General features: G+C 35.6%; 1 protein-coding gene across 4 annotated transcripts in view; it reads right to left on the bottom strand.

Annotated features, from left to right (window-relative positions):
* Nucleotides 1–226: 226 nt before the first annotated feature.
* Nucleotides 227–17,398, bottom strand: part of STXBP6 (syntaxin binding protein 6) — a 330,415-nt gene continuing 313,243 nt past the window's right edge. For all 4 annotated transcript variants that reach the window (XM_051977329.1, XM_051977326.1, XM_051977328.1 and 1 more), the window contains 2 exons: nucleotides 11,514–11,671; nucleotides 227–4,556 (listed from right to left, as the gene is read on the bottom strand). In XM_051977329.1, coding sequence (XP_051833289.1) covers nucleotides 4,533–4,556; nucleotides 11,514–11,671 — 182 coding nt within the window. In that variant the 3' untranslated portion in view covers nucleotides 227–4,532. The remainder of the gene's footprint in view (nucleotides 4,557–11,513; nucleotides 11,672–17,398) is intronic.

The following is a 17,398-nucleotide window of genomic DNA, read 5'->3' as shown; positions in this document are numbered from 1 at the left end:
AAAATAGGCATTCATAATTCTTGTGAGACTAAATATTAGTATGTTTCTTTTTTTTTCCAAGTGTGTCAGGTGGAGATCTTTTTTCTCCTGTAATTTCAAGTTTCTCATTGCAACTAGTTGAGGAAATCTGTGTATTCTATGTTCTACTACCCAAGTTGTAACCATGACTGCTGGTTATTTCATCATGAACCAAAGACCATCACTCAAAGAACTCAGAGAAACAAGCTTGCATCACAGAGATAAAATATTTAATGACAAAATTGGTGTTTACAATAATGAATACACATATCAAGTTGAACTTGTCTTTAAAGAAAACAAAATTATGTTTGATGTCCTGGAGAATTTCTTGAGGAATTAATTACTGTACAACAGATATTGGCAATTTACAATTTGGCAAATTAGAGCAAAACTTACCTTTAAGATTACTTGTTTAGGACATTCTGCTAATAATTTCACATGAATATGTGACCTTTGCTAGCCACAAAAGTAGCGTTAAGACAGATTTCACTGTAGTTTTAAAATCTAACACAATCTTTTTTTATTCTTTGCAAAGCTTAAAAAATGTTGACTACTAATCTTGTTACATTTTACAAATACATTCTTTAATATGAAACATTAACCTGAATAGCTGTATACTTTCTGTACACATATATCTAATAATACTAGTAAGAAAGGCTATAGCTAAATTCCAGGAAGAAGCTATCACACTACAATTTTCTCTTTAGGATGGTTTGATTGTTGGTACAGTTTAAGAGTTTCATCAGGAATATAACACCCATAAATGTATAGAATATTAGGAATGAAACAAACACATGTTAAAAATCTCTTTAGCTCAGTAAATTGAATTGGTCCCAAACCATTCAAGTCTCTTTAAGTTCTTGGCCTTAAGTCATGAGTAATACATGAATACCTTCTATTGAAACACCTCTAGAAGAGCTCAAACTATTTCACATATCTTCATGTGATTCTTCATAACAGCCCTGGGAGATAGAACAGAGATCGCTATCCTAATAGAAATGATGACATTTTTAAGACATAGGCATGGTCATTAAACAAATTGGTGTTAGAAGCCAGAAAGGGTTGGGTTAGGCTTTCTCTTAAACAAGACCATTCTCAACAAGGAGTCTCCCATTCAAAACTTTCAAGAGGCATTAAGGGAAATGGAGGGAAGCTATTTCAGACTTTCATTTAAGAAGATTCTTTATTCAACCTGGGGGAAAAAAAACCTCATAATGTATTATATATATAAAACCTTATCAACTTGAATCTTTCTGAGACAGCTTCACCAAATAATTGGCAACAGACTCCTCTAAAGTTTGGTTGACGTAGGTCTTTATATTTGCCTTTTTTACCCTTCAATTTTATGTGCCACCTGAGTGGCTATGAGGTGTTCAGAATCCAGTTTGTAAATATATATATATGTATACAGACACACATGTATATAATTGCATATCCTCCCTCCCCTATGTCCATATTTAATGACCCCAAAACCTACTGAGTTTATTTCCAGCAACTTGGACAGTGCTTGATACAAAGTAAGCACTTAATAAATCTTGCAGAATGAATGATTGAAAAATTGTCATAGGCAGCATCCATCTCTCTCTTTCTGTCTCTTGTCTTTTTGTTTATTGCTCTATTTCTCTCTTCCTCTCCCCTCCCTGTCCTCATTGGTTTTGTTTTAAAAGTATTTTCCTAGAAAGTATACAATTTAAAAACAAACAACCTTAGTGAGCAGAAAGACCCATTGTGTCTTTTCCTGACAAAGCTGAAAAGCCAGTATAAAATACTAGGTCAAAATATTTTTCAAGTCTGATCATATCCTATACAATATATTTTGTACAACTATCTGCTATAATACGTGGCTTCTATGACTAGCAACTTTAATGGCCTCCAGTTTTGCTTCTTAGATAATAGTTTATTTATTTTTTAAGGTTCCCAGGTCCCCAAAGGAAAATAATACAAAATGCTGCTAAAAATAACCTTACTTTTATAAGGATATATCTTTAATTAGTCTCCCTAAAAGGATTCAAAAATTCATCTCAAATAAATTCTAACTTCTTTCTGACATGCCAACATTGTGAAAGAGATCTGTTTTCCAATAACTACAATTTTCTGTGTCCCTGAGACTGTTTTATCAGGACACAGAAGCTGCTTAAATGGACATTAATAATGCAGTTCCTTCTTTTGAAACATGAAAGATTACTTGGATTTTATATCAAACACTTTTGGACTATACTGACCCTGTGCTCAATGGGAAGAAGAAAGAAATAGAGTTTAGAAGAATCAAGCATTTTAAATATCAATGCATTTCAATGAGAACCTGGGAAGGCAAATAAGTCTGGGATATGCTGGGCAGCATGTTCTCATGGAGAAGAGAAGGCATCATTCCTTATATAGCATTTTAACTCTTGGTGGGAAAAAAATCTCTACTATCAAAGTCTTAGATTTAAGGAAGAATGTGAATAAAACCCATTCTAATCTGCAAGTGATGGAATAGGTATCATGCCTAGGTTGATCATGAAAAGTGGTTTGTTAAAATCCCCATGATTTAAATTACAAGAAATAAATAGCAAAAAAAAAAAAAAAAAAAAAAAAAAGGAAAAATCAAATCAATATGAACACAAAGAATGTCCAAAGAAATTATGATAATCACTCTAAAATAGACCATTTCATGGACAGAGAGAAAAGGGTGTAAATGTAAATTTTTTCTCCTTATTTGTACAAATTTTATCTGTACCAGTTTTTGTGCTGGACATTCCTTATACTAATGAAGCCAGTATGTGAAGAGCAAAACAAAAGTATGGGACAATGAGGAAAGAGAGAGACAGAATCAGAGAGATGGAGAGAAAGTGAGAGAGGAATAATCACTAATTCTCAAATTATTGCAACTTAGAATCATAGCATGAAAGAATTGGGGAGGAATCTTAGAAGTCATTCAGTTAAGATCTATACTTTATCAAGATTTTCTCTCTACACTGTAACTACCTCTGGCCTTTGTTTGAAGACTTCTTAGAATACTGGGAGACTTAGGCCTCTGTTGACACATGTATCCCAAGTTTCTGTCTAAGTAGGAAAATGCTGCCCTTTAAATATGGGACAGACACCATTAGGCCCATCACTAAATGCTTGAGACCTGATTTCTGAGAATAATTTTGCTGTACCCTAAAAGCTTTCACCTAGAAGGATGCTTAAAAAAAAAAAAAAAAAAAAAAAAAAACCCTTTTACATCAACAAACATTTTAGAAATTACCTTAATTGCTAAGATTTTCTTCAGAGGTGAAGAGGTGGCAAACTAGTACCTTCTATTTTACAGTCTTTTCTTGTCACCTCAAACAGAAGTTCCCTCTAATTTCAGAAATAGTACTTTGGTTGTATCACTCTTATGGCTTATCACACAGTGCCATTTCTGTGCTAATTGATATGTTTGTTTTAATCTCTCCCACTGGATTGTAAGGGAGCAGTGAATGAAAGGCTGGACTTGGGAGTAAGGAAAAATTTAGCTTCAAATCTCGTCCTTCTGACCTTTGTTGAGAAACTCTGAGCAAATCATTTAATCCCTTTGTTTCAGGTAACTTCTTATTTCTTATCTGCTAAGTCACAGATACTTTAATGAAGGAGTTCCCACATTGAAAGTTCTCATCCTTACTCAATGAAATATTCCCCACCAGCTACTGGAGGGCAAAGGAACCATATGTCATTAAAACTACTCTTACTGTACTTAGTACAGGGAAACTACTGTATTACAAATGAAATTTTTCCTTAAGTCTTTAACTTCACATTTATATTTTTCACAGTAAAGTAAAAAAAAAAAAAATCATTCTGGAACTAAGTAGCAGAAACATTGAATCTGCAACACAGAAAGCAGAATCTTAGCTGCAACTTTGTTTTGCTTTTTGGAATGCTGGTGATGGCTCATGCAGAAGGTAGCTAGGCAAAGAGCAAAATCTAAGTCGGCTGTTTCCCCTGATAAATCCTATTGTTTTCCATAATAGAGACTTTTAATATCCCAGGATACAGAATTCTAGCTTTCTGATTCTGCTAACACTAGCTACAAAAATGAGGAAAAAAATTAATCACTCTGAATTTTATTTTCATACAGAAACAATAACATTTGATGTAGCCAAATTAAAATGTCTTCCTGTTTCATATCAAGGAAAAAACCAGATTTTGCCAGTTTTCACCTTGTTCAAATTATTTGGTCCAATTTTCTTGTATTCTTGCTTAAAAACAAAACATCCAAGACATTTTGGGGAAAAATACAAAAAAAAAAAAAAAAAAAACAAAAACCCCACAATCTTTCTTTCTCCTACCCCCAAATTGAAGATAGTGCAGCATTTCTTAAGGTCACTACAGAAATGTAAAAACACAACATATTTCCCCTCCCCCCAGTACTAATGTCTGAACAGAACACAAACCAATTTCCAAAAAATTGGCAACAAGAAGCAGGTGGAATTTTGGAATTCTTGTAAAAACTGCTGAACCAATCTTTTTCATTTCTCTTGGGAGGGTCATCAGGATAGGCAGTAAGTACTTCAGCACTTATGCTTCATGGCAAGCTGAGGAGAGAGAAAAAGAGAAAAAGGGTAGTGAGAATCTCAGCCATTTCAATAGGGGGAAAAAAGAGGAGTAGATTTCATGGCATCTCTCTCCACAATTACACTTTTTTCAGAAAATTTTTTTCTGATTTCAATCTTTCTGGATAAATTAATGTATAGCATTTTAAAAAAAATTGCTTACAATTTTCAGAGTGCTTAAATGACACCTTTCATTTACAAAGTCCAAGTGGGTTTTCCTATCTTTTATCACGTCTTCTAAGGAATTCCTGAGACAGAAGTTAGGGTAAGGCAACAGTATCTACATTTCATACATGACAAAACTAATGCAAAGATTAAATGGCTTGTTCAAGGTAATACACTATTGTCCTGACTCTCAAATTGGTATTAGAAGTTGAGATTCTCTTTATCATTTGGCTCTATGCCCTTTCCAAATTGATTTCATGTAACTCCTCCTTCAGGCATGTTATGTAAAACCAGTCTATTGAACCTTGTTTGTAAGTGATAGTCATAACTTAATTCCATTCTTGGAATGCTCCTCTCTCCTTACTTGACCTTTTGAAATTCCTAGTTCCCTTTAAGGCTTGGTTCAGGTATAACCTCCTGCAAGATTCTTGATTTCTTCAATTGATGGTAATTTTCCTACTCTTCACCTTCAATCTTCCACCAGGATAAAATTTCTTGGTATTTATTTTGCATTTATTCATCTGGGTGCATGTTTGCTTCCAGCAAAATCTAAGCTCCTTAAGGGTAGGGATTATTTCATTTTTGTCTTTGCAACCCTGATACCTAGCACAGTGCCCAATACATTAGCAGTATTCAAAAAATGCTTGTTGATCTGAAGTCTTAAATTTGAACCTTCATTAATTAATTTCCTTCACTAATTAATCCATTAATTCTTGGCTTAATGAGATCACTCAAGCTAGTGCAATACACTTGATGATTAAATCATGCTATTGACAAAAGCTGAACAATAGCTGGAAGCCAGATCTTGATTTCTACTTCCAGGGGTATTTAAGAAATGCACTCTATTGAAACATCAGATTTCTACAAATGGGAGCACCAAATGCCACCCTATTAGTCAATAGGTTTCCAAACTTAGCTGAGCTCCAAGACAATTCATTTAGGGAAATTGAATTTGGGTACAGGATACAGATTTAATCCCACTGTGTCTCAGAGCCATGTCCCTACCCAATGAGTCAGTGCAATGCTATGACTAGAAAGGGAGAAGAAGTTGATGCTGAATTCCTTGTGTGACCTGAAATTACTATAGAGAGCTACTTGATGGAGTAAAAAAAAGATTTGAAAGTGGAGTTGAGAAAGACCCGGTATTGAATCTCTCCTTAAATACTTATTAGTTGCACGATCACAGGTGAGTCACAACTTCTCTGAACTTTGTTTTCGTCTTCCCAAAAGAGAGATAATGAAAATACCTCAAACTTATTTACAGGCTTGTTGTCAGGATGACATGAGATAAGGTATATAAGTGCTTTAAAATTTTTTTATTCCATAAATATCAGTTACTATTATTGTTATTAGGAACAATGGAACACAGTGGACAGAGTGCTAGGATCTTGCCTTTGGTATTTACTGGCTATATGGCTACCAACAAATTATTTAACTTCAGTTGCACTTCAAGAAATTGGAGGGCTTATTTACTAAATTATTGACTTGTGGCATCTGAATTGGTGGGGATTTCTACACTAGGATTTCTCTATTGTGAAAAGATTATTCCCCCTTACTGTTTACTTCTCATCATTAGAAGCCCTCTATTCTAAGGATGAGAACAGTCTCCAGCAGGTGAAAACTTTGTGTGTCTATGTGAAACTAAGCAGAAACCATAGTTTCAAGTTAAGAAAAAAAAAAAAAAAAAAAAAAACAAAAAAAACAAGCCAGGCAGGGATTTGATTAATTGGGTGATTAAAACCATAGCCGAACACCAGTTTTCACTGGAATTTTTGTAGAAAGCCCAATTCTGTCAATGTTATACTTGAACAGGGATTTCTTTAAAATTAGCTTTAGAAAATTAATTCTTGCTAGATCCTTCTCATCAAGAAAGTGGAGAACAACATTGCATAAAGAAAAGAACACTACACTAGGAACAAGGAGGAATTGTATGACAGATTTGAACAGACTGTTCAAGTCACTAAGCTCTCTGTGCCTCAATTTTCTTGTCCCTAAAATGAACAGGGCTAGAAGAATGAAGCAGGCCTTGGGGTTCTAGGTCTAACATTCTATGAATTATTGGGCCAATGTAAGACAGGATCAAGACTAGCATAATTCACCAAGAACAGCTACCATTGGCACAGTATCCTGTGGAAGTAGTAGAAGTAAGGACTATGGTTCCTTTTTTATTTAGTTCTCTAGCACTAACAGGAATATGTACTTACCCATTGGTCTGTAGTTTACAAAGCTTTTTATGCATAACCTCCCCCATGCTATAGGCAATCCAAATATTATACAATGACATCCCCATTCAACAAAGGTGGAACCTGCAGCAGAGAGGCCGATGCAAGGATCATAAAATTACATAGTGGCAAAGGTGGGACATGCCCTGAAGTGTTTAAAATGTTTCCACTAAACATCCTCACTCCTGCTTGTCCAGCAATGCCTTGGCACGCTGTATAGAACAGATACCAACTATCCTTTCTTCTCCCATGAGGATTTTAAAAATACTATTAACAGCAAAACTGCTGATTCAACATTCTCACTGAGCAAAAGTATTGCCCAGAGGCATTGCATACTCTGCAACTTGGTGATTTTTAGGGCAAAGGAAAAGTATGTATCTCTGCTTGAGTGGTTCTCTTGTTTGGAGTTTTGCCAAATCCTTTTCTCAAATCAGAATGTGAAACTGGGTGTGGGGAGGAGCTGAGATGTAGGGGGAGAGAGAACTTAATTCTCCATCCCTTTTACAGGAGACAACCATAAACACACATAAGGTTAACATGTATGAGAAGTCATCCATTCATATGCCTGAAAAATTCAGAGTATCTGAGAAATCCCCTGTACGTCTTAAAGCATATTCCTTGAAATACACTTGTATAACTTCACTGTGCTGCTAAGAGTTAGGGGAAGTGGTGGGAGAGGAGAGGATGAGAGAGGAGAAAAGTGTTCCAATTAAACTCTAGTATTAAATACCTTATAAGATGAAATTTTTGTCCTCTGCTCAGAGTGTATAGTTTGGGGGCTTTGTAAATACAACCTACCCATTATGAGTCAACTGAGCCAAGATTGGAGTGGGGGTGGAAGGCAAAGGCTGCATTTCTTCTAAACCCTCACCTGGGAACTTGTCCAGAGGAACTGTCAATGGGCCAGTGAAAGGACATCAACCCAATCAGACTACACTGGTTGTTCTATATGAGAATTTAGGAGTCTCATTCCCTGGGAAGATAGACATTCTATCACCTTGGAGACAAGTCTGCTTATTAGAGAACATTTCCAGGGCTGGGATGATTCATAAGCAAACATACTAATTTTTAAAAGTTGCAATCTTTGCTTTGAAATGTTCTCTCTCTCTTGTTTGCTTGCATACTTGTCTATCTCTCCCTCATTCTTTCTCTTCACCCCTTCCTCCCACCCTCCCACTCTCTTGTCTCTCCTTCCTAGGGCACTTAACATCAAAACTGCCCACTTAGAAAATCTAATGACTCGATCAGTTTAAACCAGACATCTCATGGTCCTTTAGTCCATACCAATTTCTCTTCTGATGAGTTTTTCATTATATCCTATGGATTGTTCTATTTGGGGGAAGTACTAACTTTAGCCCTTCACTTCTTTTGATTTTGGCAGGCAGATTTAAATCAACAAAACCTCTATCACTATATCATAAGCAAACTCCTTGGACCCCCAACTTTTCCTAAAGTCTGTTGAAGTTTCATACAATAATAGAATAGGTAAATTATAGCAGGAATTAACTTGCTAATTAATTAAGAATCATAAAAAGAACCCCAACAAACTATTCCTTCTGTTAGCCTCAGTTTTCTAATTTGCAAAATGTGAGCATTGAAACAGAGAATCTCTGAGGTCTCTTGGAAATTGAAAATCCTATGACACTTGACTGCATAGTCAGAGATTCACAGGCTGCATAGAAAAAGCTTGGGTACTTGCATAGTTTTTGTCTCTACAATTCTGTTTTATTGAGGTCTCTTATTCAAGCCTTATCAGTTCCTAATCTGCTGTCCTGTACCCAATACAAAGAGAAAACTAGTAGGTCACTGCCTTTATAATAAGCCTTTACAGAATTGAAAGACAGCTAACTTGTCTTCCAATAAGCTTGTCCTCTCCCTTATTCACTTTAAACTTTTTCCCATTCTTAATTTTTTTTTCCCTTTTAAATCACTTCAATTGCAATTATGTAAAACCAAACTGAGAAGGTAAGTTTTTGAATTTCATGATTTGTTTCTGTACCTAGACCTAGGAGAAGAGAGGCAAAAAAAGTAGAGGAGAAGAGAGTTAAGGAAGTCTCAACTCTCAGGCACTGTGGTATAGGGAAAAAGTGTGCTGGATTCAGTTAAATGAATGGATTCAAATTGTGGTTTTTTTTTTTTTTTTAACTCACTGACCACCTGTGTAACCTTGGACACAAGTGTCTTGACTTTCTTATCTAGAAAATGAGGTGGTGGACCATATCAAGCCCAATGTTCTTCCAAGTTATGTAATATTCTTCTCTTAAATATACTTGTTCTCTGGGAGCAGGTTTTTTGGGGGGCTTCTGAAGCAGCCTTCGTTTCAGGTCAGAGTAATAATCACCTCAAAGTCATCCAGGAGTTAAAGTCCAGATCCTTCATTGTCTCCTTCCAAATAGTCTGGTTAGCTTTCTTAGAGGTCTATCTCTCTCCTTGGTTCTGAGAGCTCTTGCTCCTTGTCCTTTGCTTCTGCCAGCTTCCGCTTCTAGCTCCCTCCTAATCCAAAGCCTCTAGCCAGCACAAAAGTGGAAGTTGGAGTGAATCTGACTTGTGAATGTCCCAAAGATCCTAGTGGGCTTGTCCTTTAGTGGGATCCTCCTTATATATGAGCTAATGTGTGAACTCTCTTAAAGGTGTGAACTAAGTACATAAGCATTGTCTTTATCAATTCTAGTCACCTTGTTTCAAGTTCTGGCCCATAACAAAGCTCTAATATTATCCTATGACAATGCATCTTTGAACTAATCCAACAACAAGTATTTATTAAGCAACATTATGCACCTGTACTAGGTACTGGTAATACAAATACAATGAATAAAAGAATCTCTTTTCTCAAGGAGCTTAAATAAAATAGGTAAGTCCTATTCCACAGTCCTTCCACAGGACTGGCTAATATTCAAATCTCCCCTCCAAATGAGCAATAAAGATAGAAGGATGCAACCAACAATATGCTAATGAATATCTGACAAATGGCTCTTTGGGGGAAAAATGTATGCAAGACACTTTTAACTTTAATATTTATTATTTGCATTTCCCCCTCATTTTCTTAAGTCAAGACAATCAACAAAATGCTAAAGAACCAATTTAATAGTAATATTAATGGATAATGTTTATATAATGTTTACTACATGACAGGTACCATGTTAAATCCTTAACAGTGATTTCATTTAAAGCTTACAACAACTTTGGAAGTCTGATGCTCTTATTATTCCCATTTTACAGATGAAGAAATTGAGGAAAAATGATTTTCCCAAGGATCCCACAGCTAGTAAGTGTCTAAAGTTGCATTTGAACTTGGGTCTCCCTGAAACTAGGCCCAGTACTCTATTTCTCTGAGCTAATTAGCTGTTTCTAGCATTTGCTGATTTACACAACATAAATAAGCTACCAGTGAAAATATAACTAGCTATCTACAATTAGAAGGAGCTGGCTTTAGCACAATCCAGCATGCAATTCAATGAAAAATCTGCCATTTTACAATTAGGTTGAACATGAATAAAGAAGTGGATCAGAAATCAAAAAATATCTGAGATCAAATTTGTAGGTGATTAATGTTTGCTGATTGTTTACCTGAAAGCCCTTGACAAATCAAGTCCTATTCATTAACCAGATCCATTATATTCTTTAATCAGAATTTTGACACACTTATTTAACCTACTGGAATATTTCTTTCTTCCTATACCATCAGTAAACTTGTTTGCCTCCACTGGTAGAAAGTTTCCTGATTTGGGAGTTTTCTATCTTCAGGTTTAGTCTATATCTCTAATCTCTTACCTAAGAAAGCTGGTTGCAAATGAATATTTGTGGGTTTTTTTCCTTTAAAAAATGACTGTTCTTAGAATATGGAGGTGTCCTGGCACATTTTGGTTATAAAAGTAGAAACAGATCTTGGCAGGCAAGACTGTAATAGCCAACTTATAGCTAAGATTCCAGCAATAAAGCACCAGGAATAGCTGGCCCCCTTCCTGAGTGATGCAATATTAAAACCACTTTTTCTAGCGCTTGTTTTATGCATAGCAGAGCACAAAGATGAGAACTCACAAAATGCCTCTCAGGAAGAAAAAGAGACTGTAAATAAAAAAAGGAGACAAGCACCCATGACTTCTTTCAAGCATACATCAACAGAGGGATTAGGATGGGGCAAGGAGGGAATCCCTTTTTGAGCACCATCTAAAGCACCATCCCATCCTTTGACACTTTAATTCCAAATCTCTCAGTAGGAACAAAAAGAATATTTCTGTGTAAAATATCAAAGTTTAAGGTAATGAGAGTTAAAGGGAGACAATTAAGGAATTAGTTAGAAAGTACAGGAACTATTTTCCTTTACTCCAACCTAAGAATTTATTGACGCAAATAAAGTCTGAACAATACATGTCTGGTTTATTGTACAAAGAATGGGAAAACAGTGTTGTTTGCATATTTCATGCTATACAACAAATAATCAGGGACAGATTCTTGGCACAACAGATTTCTATAACAGAATTTACCAGTGACTCAGAGTCTCCTTGAAAATAAGCAGGAGACCAAAACCAAGTTTTCTTGCCCTGTATCTTACCTTGTGGGCAGTTTCAGCAAACTGCTGGGCACTGTTCTTCATGTCTTCTGTCTTTTCTTCTGCTCGACCTAATCTTTCCCCACGCTCATTCAAGGCCTGGCTGGCCTTCTGCACTGCACTTGTCACACTGTCTGCTGCTGAATGAAGTATGCTGTTTCCTGGAGCAGACAAATAACAATAAATAATGATAATGATGATGATGGCTCATAATTTACACTGAAAGAGTAATTTAAGGCTTTCAACATGCTTTCCTCACAATGATCTTATGGAGGTAAGTACTATTTTCCAGGTGAGGAAACTGAGGAAATACTTTGACTGAGGTCAGAAAACCAAGGAATAGCACCAAGATTCATATACATCGTTTCCTGGGTATAAGTCCAAAGTTTACCTATTATGCTATATTGTTTCTTTTTTCAAATAACATCAGAATCCTGTTTAAGAAACAAGTAACTGACCAGGCCCTTTAAGGTGGGAAGCCATGCTTTAGGAATAAATTAGACAGATTAGGATGGGCCCTGACATTTTCAAGATTCAAGAATTCTAATTAATTGTTCCCAGGAGTCTAAAAAGGACAGCTTCTTATTTCCCCAAAAGAAAATTTATGCAGTGGCAGAAATTGGCAAACACTAAAATCTGTCCTTTGTACCTTAAAGTATGAGACATTAGATATCTCCATTGTACATGGCATGCCAGAGAGCTTTGTTTTAGGAATGAGAGTGGGAAAGAAAAGTGTCCCAAGAGATAATCTGAACACAAGAGCTTTTGATATAAAATTAAATAACATTGGATAGTGTGCATCACCAGACAGTGTAAAAGAAGAAAGAAAGAAGAAGAGGGGAATGAAGGAAAAGGGAGGAAAGGAGGGAAGGAGGAGAGGGAAGAGGAGAAGAGGGAGAAGGGAAGCAAGAGAAAGAAAAAAGAAAAAGGAAAAACTAAAAAAGGAAGGAAGGAAGGAAGGAAGGAAGAAGGGAGGGAGGGAGGGAATAAAGGAAAGAAAAAAGAAAGGAAGGAAGGAGGGAAAGAGGGAGGGAGGGAAAGAAAGAGGGAGGGAGGAAGAAAGGAAAGGAGGGAGGGAGGGAAGGAGGGAGAAACCTCTCCTACCTTTCCAATCTTCCTTCACTTTACTCTCTAACATGTACCCTTTAATCCTGTAATGCCGTTCTCCTAGTTGCATCATAAAAAAGAAATCTAAAATCTTTGACTTACACATTCTCTATGACTTTCTCCCACCTGGGATGTTCTTTTGCTTTTCCTACCAGCCTTCCCTCTGATAATTACTACTAGTACTTTCCCATCTCATAATTTCTAGAGATGAGGAAGGAAGTACTTCCCAAGGCACCCTACTTTACCTTTAGATAGTTCTAATAATTAAAAAGCTGTATTCTATCAAAAATAATCAACAAACATTTTATTAAGCATCTATTATATACCAGACATTTTCCAAAATGATGGGTGATACAAAATACCCTGCTCTCCAGGAACTTACAGTCCAACAGAGAAAACATGCAAACAAATATATATAGAACAAATTATATTCAGGATGATTAGGAAGTAATTAACAGAGGGGAAAGTACTAGAAGTAATTATCAGAGGAGAAGCTGAACTCAAGGATTCAGAAAGGCAAATTATTTGTTCATAGTTATATAGTTAGTTTTGTGTAATGTTCTGGCTAGCTCTCTGGAGGTCCTCTGAATGGACCTTGGTTTCCACAAAATCATCACCACAAGAATAGTCAGGAATAAAGCCCAAAGTCTTTATTATCTCCTTAACTGTCCATCTCCTTCTCCTGGGGCCGAGTTAGCTTTCTGGGGAGCCTTCAGATGAGCTTTGATCTTAGTGAAGGAATGCAGAGGGCAGGAGAGCTACTAGGATTGTGGGAGATGAAATCCTAAATGCAGCTGACTTTATCTTCAGTTTAAATACCCTATTACAATTACATCAACTGTAGAACTATTACATCACCATGCAAAGTATTAAGTATATGTAAACTAGATAACCATTGTATCATCAAGTCCTCTGAGTTAACACCTTGTTTCAAGTATACTTCTTTCAAGTATACTTCTCCAGAGTTCTGGCCCTCTACAATTTTGAAACTAAGAATCTTAAATGGATACTATATCCAGCACGACCAATAAATTACAAAGTAGCAACTGGAAAAATGTACAGCTCCCTCCCCTGAAAAGCTAATAAATTTATTATACTATTTAACTTTACCTCTGGGATGTATACATGTAGCTACAATAAGTTTTTAAAAAGAAATTAAATTTCCACTGGTATCAGATGCAAAAACCTTATAATTTCATTTCTGTGAGGATCAGCTATGGTCTATAGAAAAGATGTGTGAACAGGGGAAAAAAAAAGTCTTTTTTTTTTTTTTTCATGGAGTGATTTTGATTAATCTTCAGCTAACTGTTAAGGGATGGCAAATTCCTTAATTATAGAAAATGTTAATTAGTTTGTAAGGCAACAGAGAAAACGTAGGCTGTATAAGATAACGCTAAGGAGAGAACAGGTAAATGACAAGATCAGTATGCAGGGATATAATGCAAGACTTTTGTGCCAAAGGGGACCCAGAAATGGGTGAAGAATACATAAAAAAACATAGGGAGAAAGAGCAGATCTTTCCACTGTTTTCATCAGTGTCACTGGCCCTTTATTGTCAGTAATAGTATAAGTTATTTAATTAATGAATTTGTGAGAAAGTTATACTATTGCTAGTTGGTCTGAAGCAACTAGTCAGAAAACAAGAATGTAGAAAAGTTAGGGGATTTTGGATGCTAATTTAGTATGAGATGATAGTTGCATTCCATACTGAGCCTGTGCCCCAAGGAGGTAAAAAAAAGAGGAAAAAAAGAACTCATATATGATAAAAAAAAAAAATCATAGCAAAACCTCCTTAAACAAATCTCTAATGTTTTGCATTATTGCTTATGTGTAACTTACATAAAACTGCTTACTTTTTCAGGAATGGGAGGGAAAACTTGGAACTCAAAATTAAAAAAATATATATATATATAAAGTGTTTTTAAAGTAATTGGGGAAAAAATAAAATGTTATTTAAAAAAAAGATTTCTAATGTTCCACACCCATAAATTCCTCTTCTCTGCAAAGAAGTACATATTTTTGTCTCTCTCCTTTTTCCCCCTTAATTTTTATGTTGTTGAAGTCTCTTTGTATATTCATCATACTTCATCTTCTATGTGTTCTCATGTCTCTTTGAATTCTTTAGATTTGTAATTTCTCACAGCACAATAATATTTTGTGACATATAGGTACCACAATTTATTTAGTCATATAGTGGTACTTCCTGGAGCAGCAAAACAAAAAACGAACCAAAAAACCCCCACAAAGCAAAACAACAACAACAACAAAATCTTTGGGGGAAAAGCTATAACATAAGGGATGAATAGACAAATGATGGTAATTATGTGTGTATGTCTGTGTGAATACATATGCACAGACATGCAATAATATTGTGCTGTGAAAACTAAGGATATCAGAAATATGGTATTATGCCTATGAAATGATACATGATGAAATAGGCAGAAATAGAACACACTGGTTACAATAAGGGAAATAAAAAGAATATTAAGATGAAGTAGAGTACTGAACAATTATAATGCCCAGTCTTTGCCCTGGAGAAGAAATGAAGAAGTACCTCTCTCTCTATTTAATAAATAGCTGGGAGACTAAGAATGTAGAACATTGCATGCACAGTTACAAATGTCCCTATTCTCTACTTATGCATGACTTTATTTCTTTGTAGTGGAGGAAAGAAATTGATTCGTAATAGAAAAACAAAATTCTCTCTCTGTCTCTCTCTCTCTCTTTCCCCACCCCCTCTCACACACTCACATGCACACACACACACATACACACACACACACACAATTCAATGACACTCTCTGGAGACACAAAGTACTTAGTGTTGTTCCAGAAATGCTAAAAAAATCAGATATCATGATGGGTAATCAGCGACTACGCCTTATTTAAACATTATATAGCTCCTAGCAGTGATCGTTTAAATGCTTCCTAGCTGGCTGGCTGGCTGTTGAATGTATCTTCTTTTAGGAGATGCTTAGCCATCTCCTTTGACATCTTGTAAATAATTGGAGAACTGAAGTACTCCTCTGGGACCCAGTTTCAGGTCTTTTAAGAACAAGACTCAGAAGCAAAACAAAACAAAACAAAACAAAACAGAATTATTCCTTCTGGATGCAACTGAAGTAGTCATTTATAATAACTGGCATTTATATAGTTCTTTAAGGCTTGAAAAGTCCTTTTCATCTTTGCAAGTTTCCATTTGATCCTCACAACAACTGTCAAGTAGGTGCTGTTACCTCAGTTTGACAGTTGAGGAAACTGAGGTAAATAAAGGAGATTAAATGACTTGCTCAGGGAAATGCTGCTTTAAGTAAATGCCTGAGGCCTGATTTTAACACAAATCTTCCTGACTCCCAGCACCCTATTCACCTTGTTATCTAGTTGCCTTCTGGAGAGGCTATTATAAGAGTCCAAGTAAGAGTTGATGAACCTCTGTATCCTGATTGCTGGTGGTTGTGTATGTAAAGGGAAGAGAGATTCAAGAGATGCTGTAGAGAGAGGGGGATGAAATAAGCTCTTAATGATAGGAGCTTGAATTACAGCTTTTTTTTGGTATTTCTCAAAAGTAAGGGCAAATTAGTAGGTGCTCAATAAACATTTAATTAATTGGATAGATAGCCATTAATAGTCTTACCATGTCCCTCAACTACAATAACTAAGGGTATAGTCTGTGGTTATAAAACAGAGAGAACTTAACTGTCTTATTTGGGAATTGGTTGCATAACTTTGGTCTCTAATGAAAAATGATGGGGAAAATGGTGCTACTATTCTTTAAAATAAGAAAAAAATGTATTAATGATGAAATTTGAAAATAAGAGAAAATGAAATGGTCCATAAAATTCAAAATAAAATTACTTTCTTGTGAGATTAATGACCAGAGCCAATGAGACTTCAATGGAGCCTCCTGATTTCTCTAATCAGAGATTTCTTTTTGATACAGGACACTCAAATTAAGATAATTAGAGAAACCTTTTCCCCCTGGTTAACTAGATGGAATAGACAGAAAATATACTTTAGATAATATAAAGAATGAAAACACATATGACCTTATGGAAAATGACTAATTAAATGTACTTTTAAGAGACAAATGCAAAGCTTTGTGGTACAAATTAAGAGAGCTAGGAAACAATGGAGCTACATAAATACTCAAATTTACTCCTCTGCAGCTAATGGTCTAGTAGATAGAGTCAGGAGAGTTCAAATCCAATCTTAGATACTTGCTAGCTGTATGCCCATGGGCAAGTCACTTAAACTCTGCCTCAGTTTCTTCTTCTGTAAAATGGGGATAATAAGCACACTTACTTCATAGGGTTTCTGTGAAAATCAAATGAGTTAAAAAGAACTTAGCAAAGTGCCTGTAACATAATAGGCATTTAGTAAATGCTTGCTTCCTTCCTGACATCTGAACTATTTTTATAACAGTCTTCCACATCAGATTGTAAATTCCTTGGGGATAAGGGGTGAATCTTATTCATCACTGCAGCTTCAATTAAATCCTTGGGGATAGTAGACACACTCAGCTAATGTTTATGGAATAAATGAGACCCTTAAAACTCAAGGCTTTGGGAACATCACATATTGGCATTCATTTTCCTGGGGGGAAAAAATCTGTAACTTGCTTTAAATGGAATGGAAAGATATTAACACTTAAATTTATTCAGGTATTATGAAGATAGCCCAGTCAACTGTACAGGAAAAAAAAAGTCAACTGACTTTTAAATTATAGGACCCAGAGAATCAAGCTAAGACCAAGCTTGGTTCATTTATGATGTCTTCATAAA

Source organism: Antechinus flavipes, chromosome 2, assembly GCF_016432865.1.
Source record: "Antechinus flavipes isolate AdamAnt ecotype Samford, QLD, Australia chromosome 2, AdamAnt_v2, whole genome shotgun sequence".
Lineage (NCBI taxonomy): Eukaryota > Metazoa > Chordata > Mammalia > Dasyuromorphia > Dasyuridae > Antechinus > Antechinus flavipes.
The sequence above is the reverse complement of the archived record's forward strand: the minus strand, read 5'-3'. Positions and strand labels throughout refer to the sequence as shown.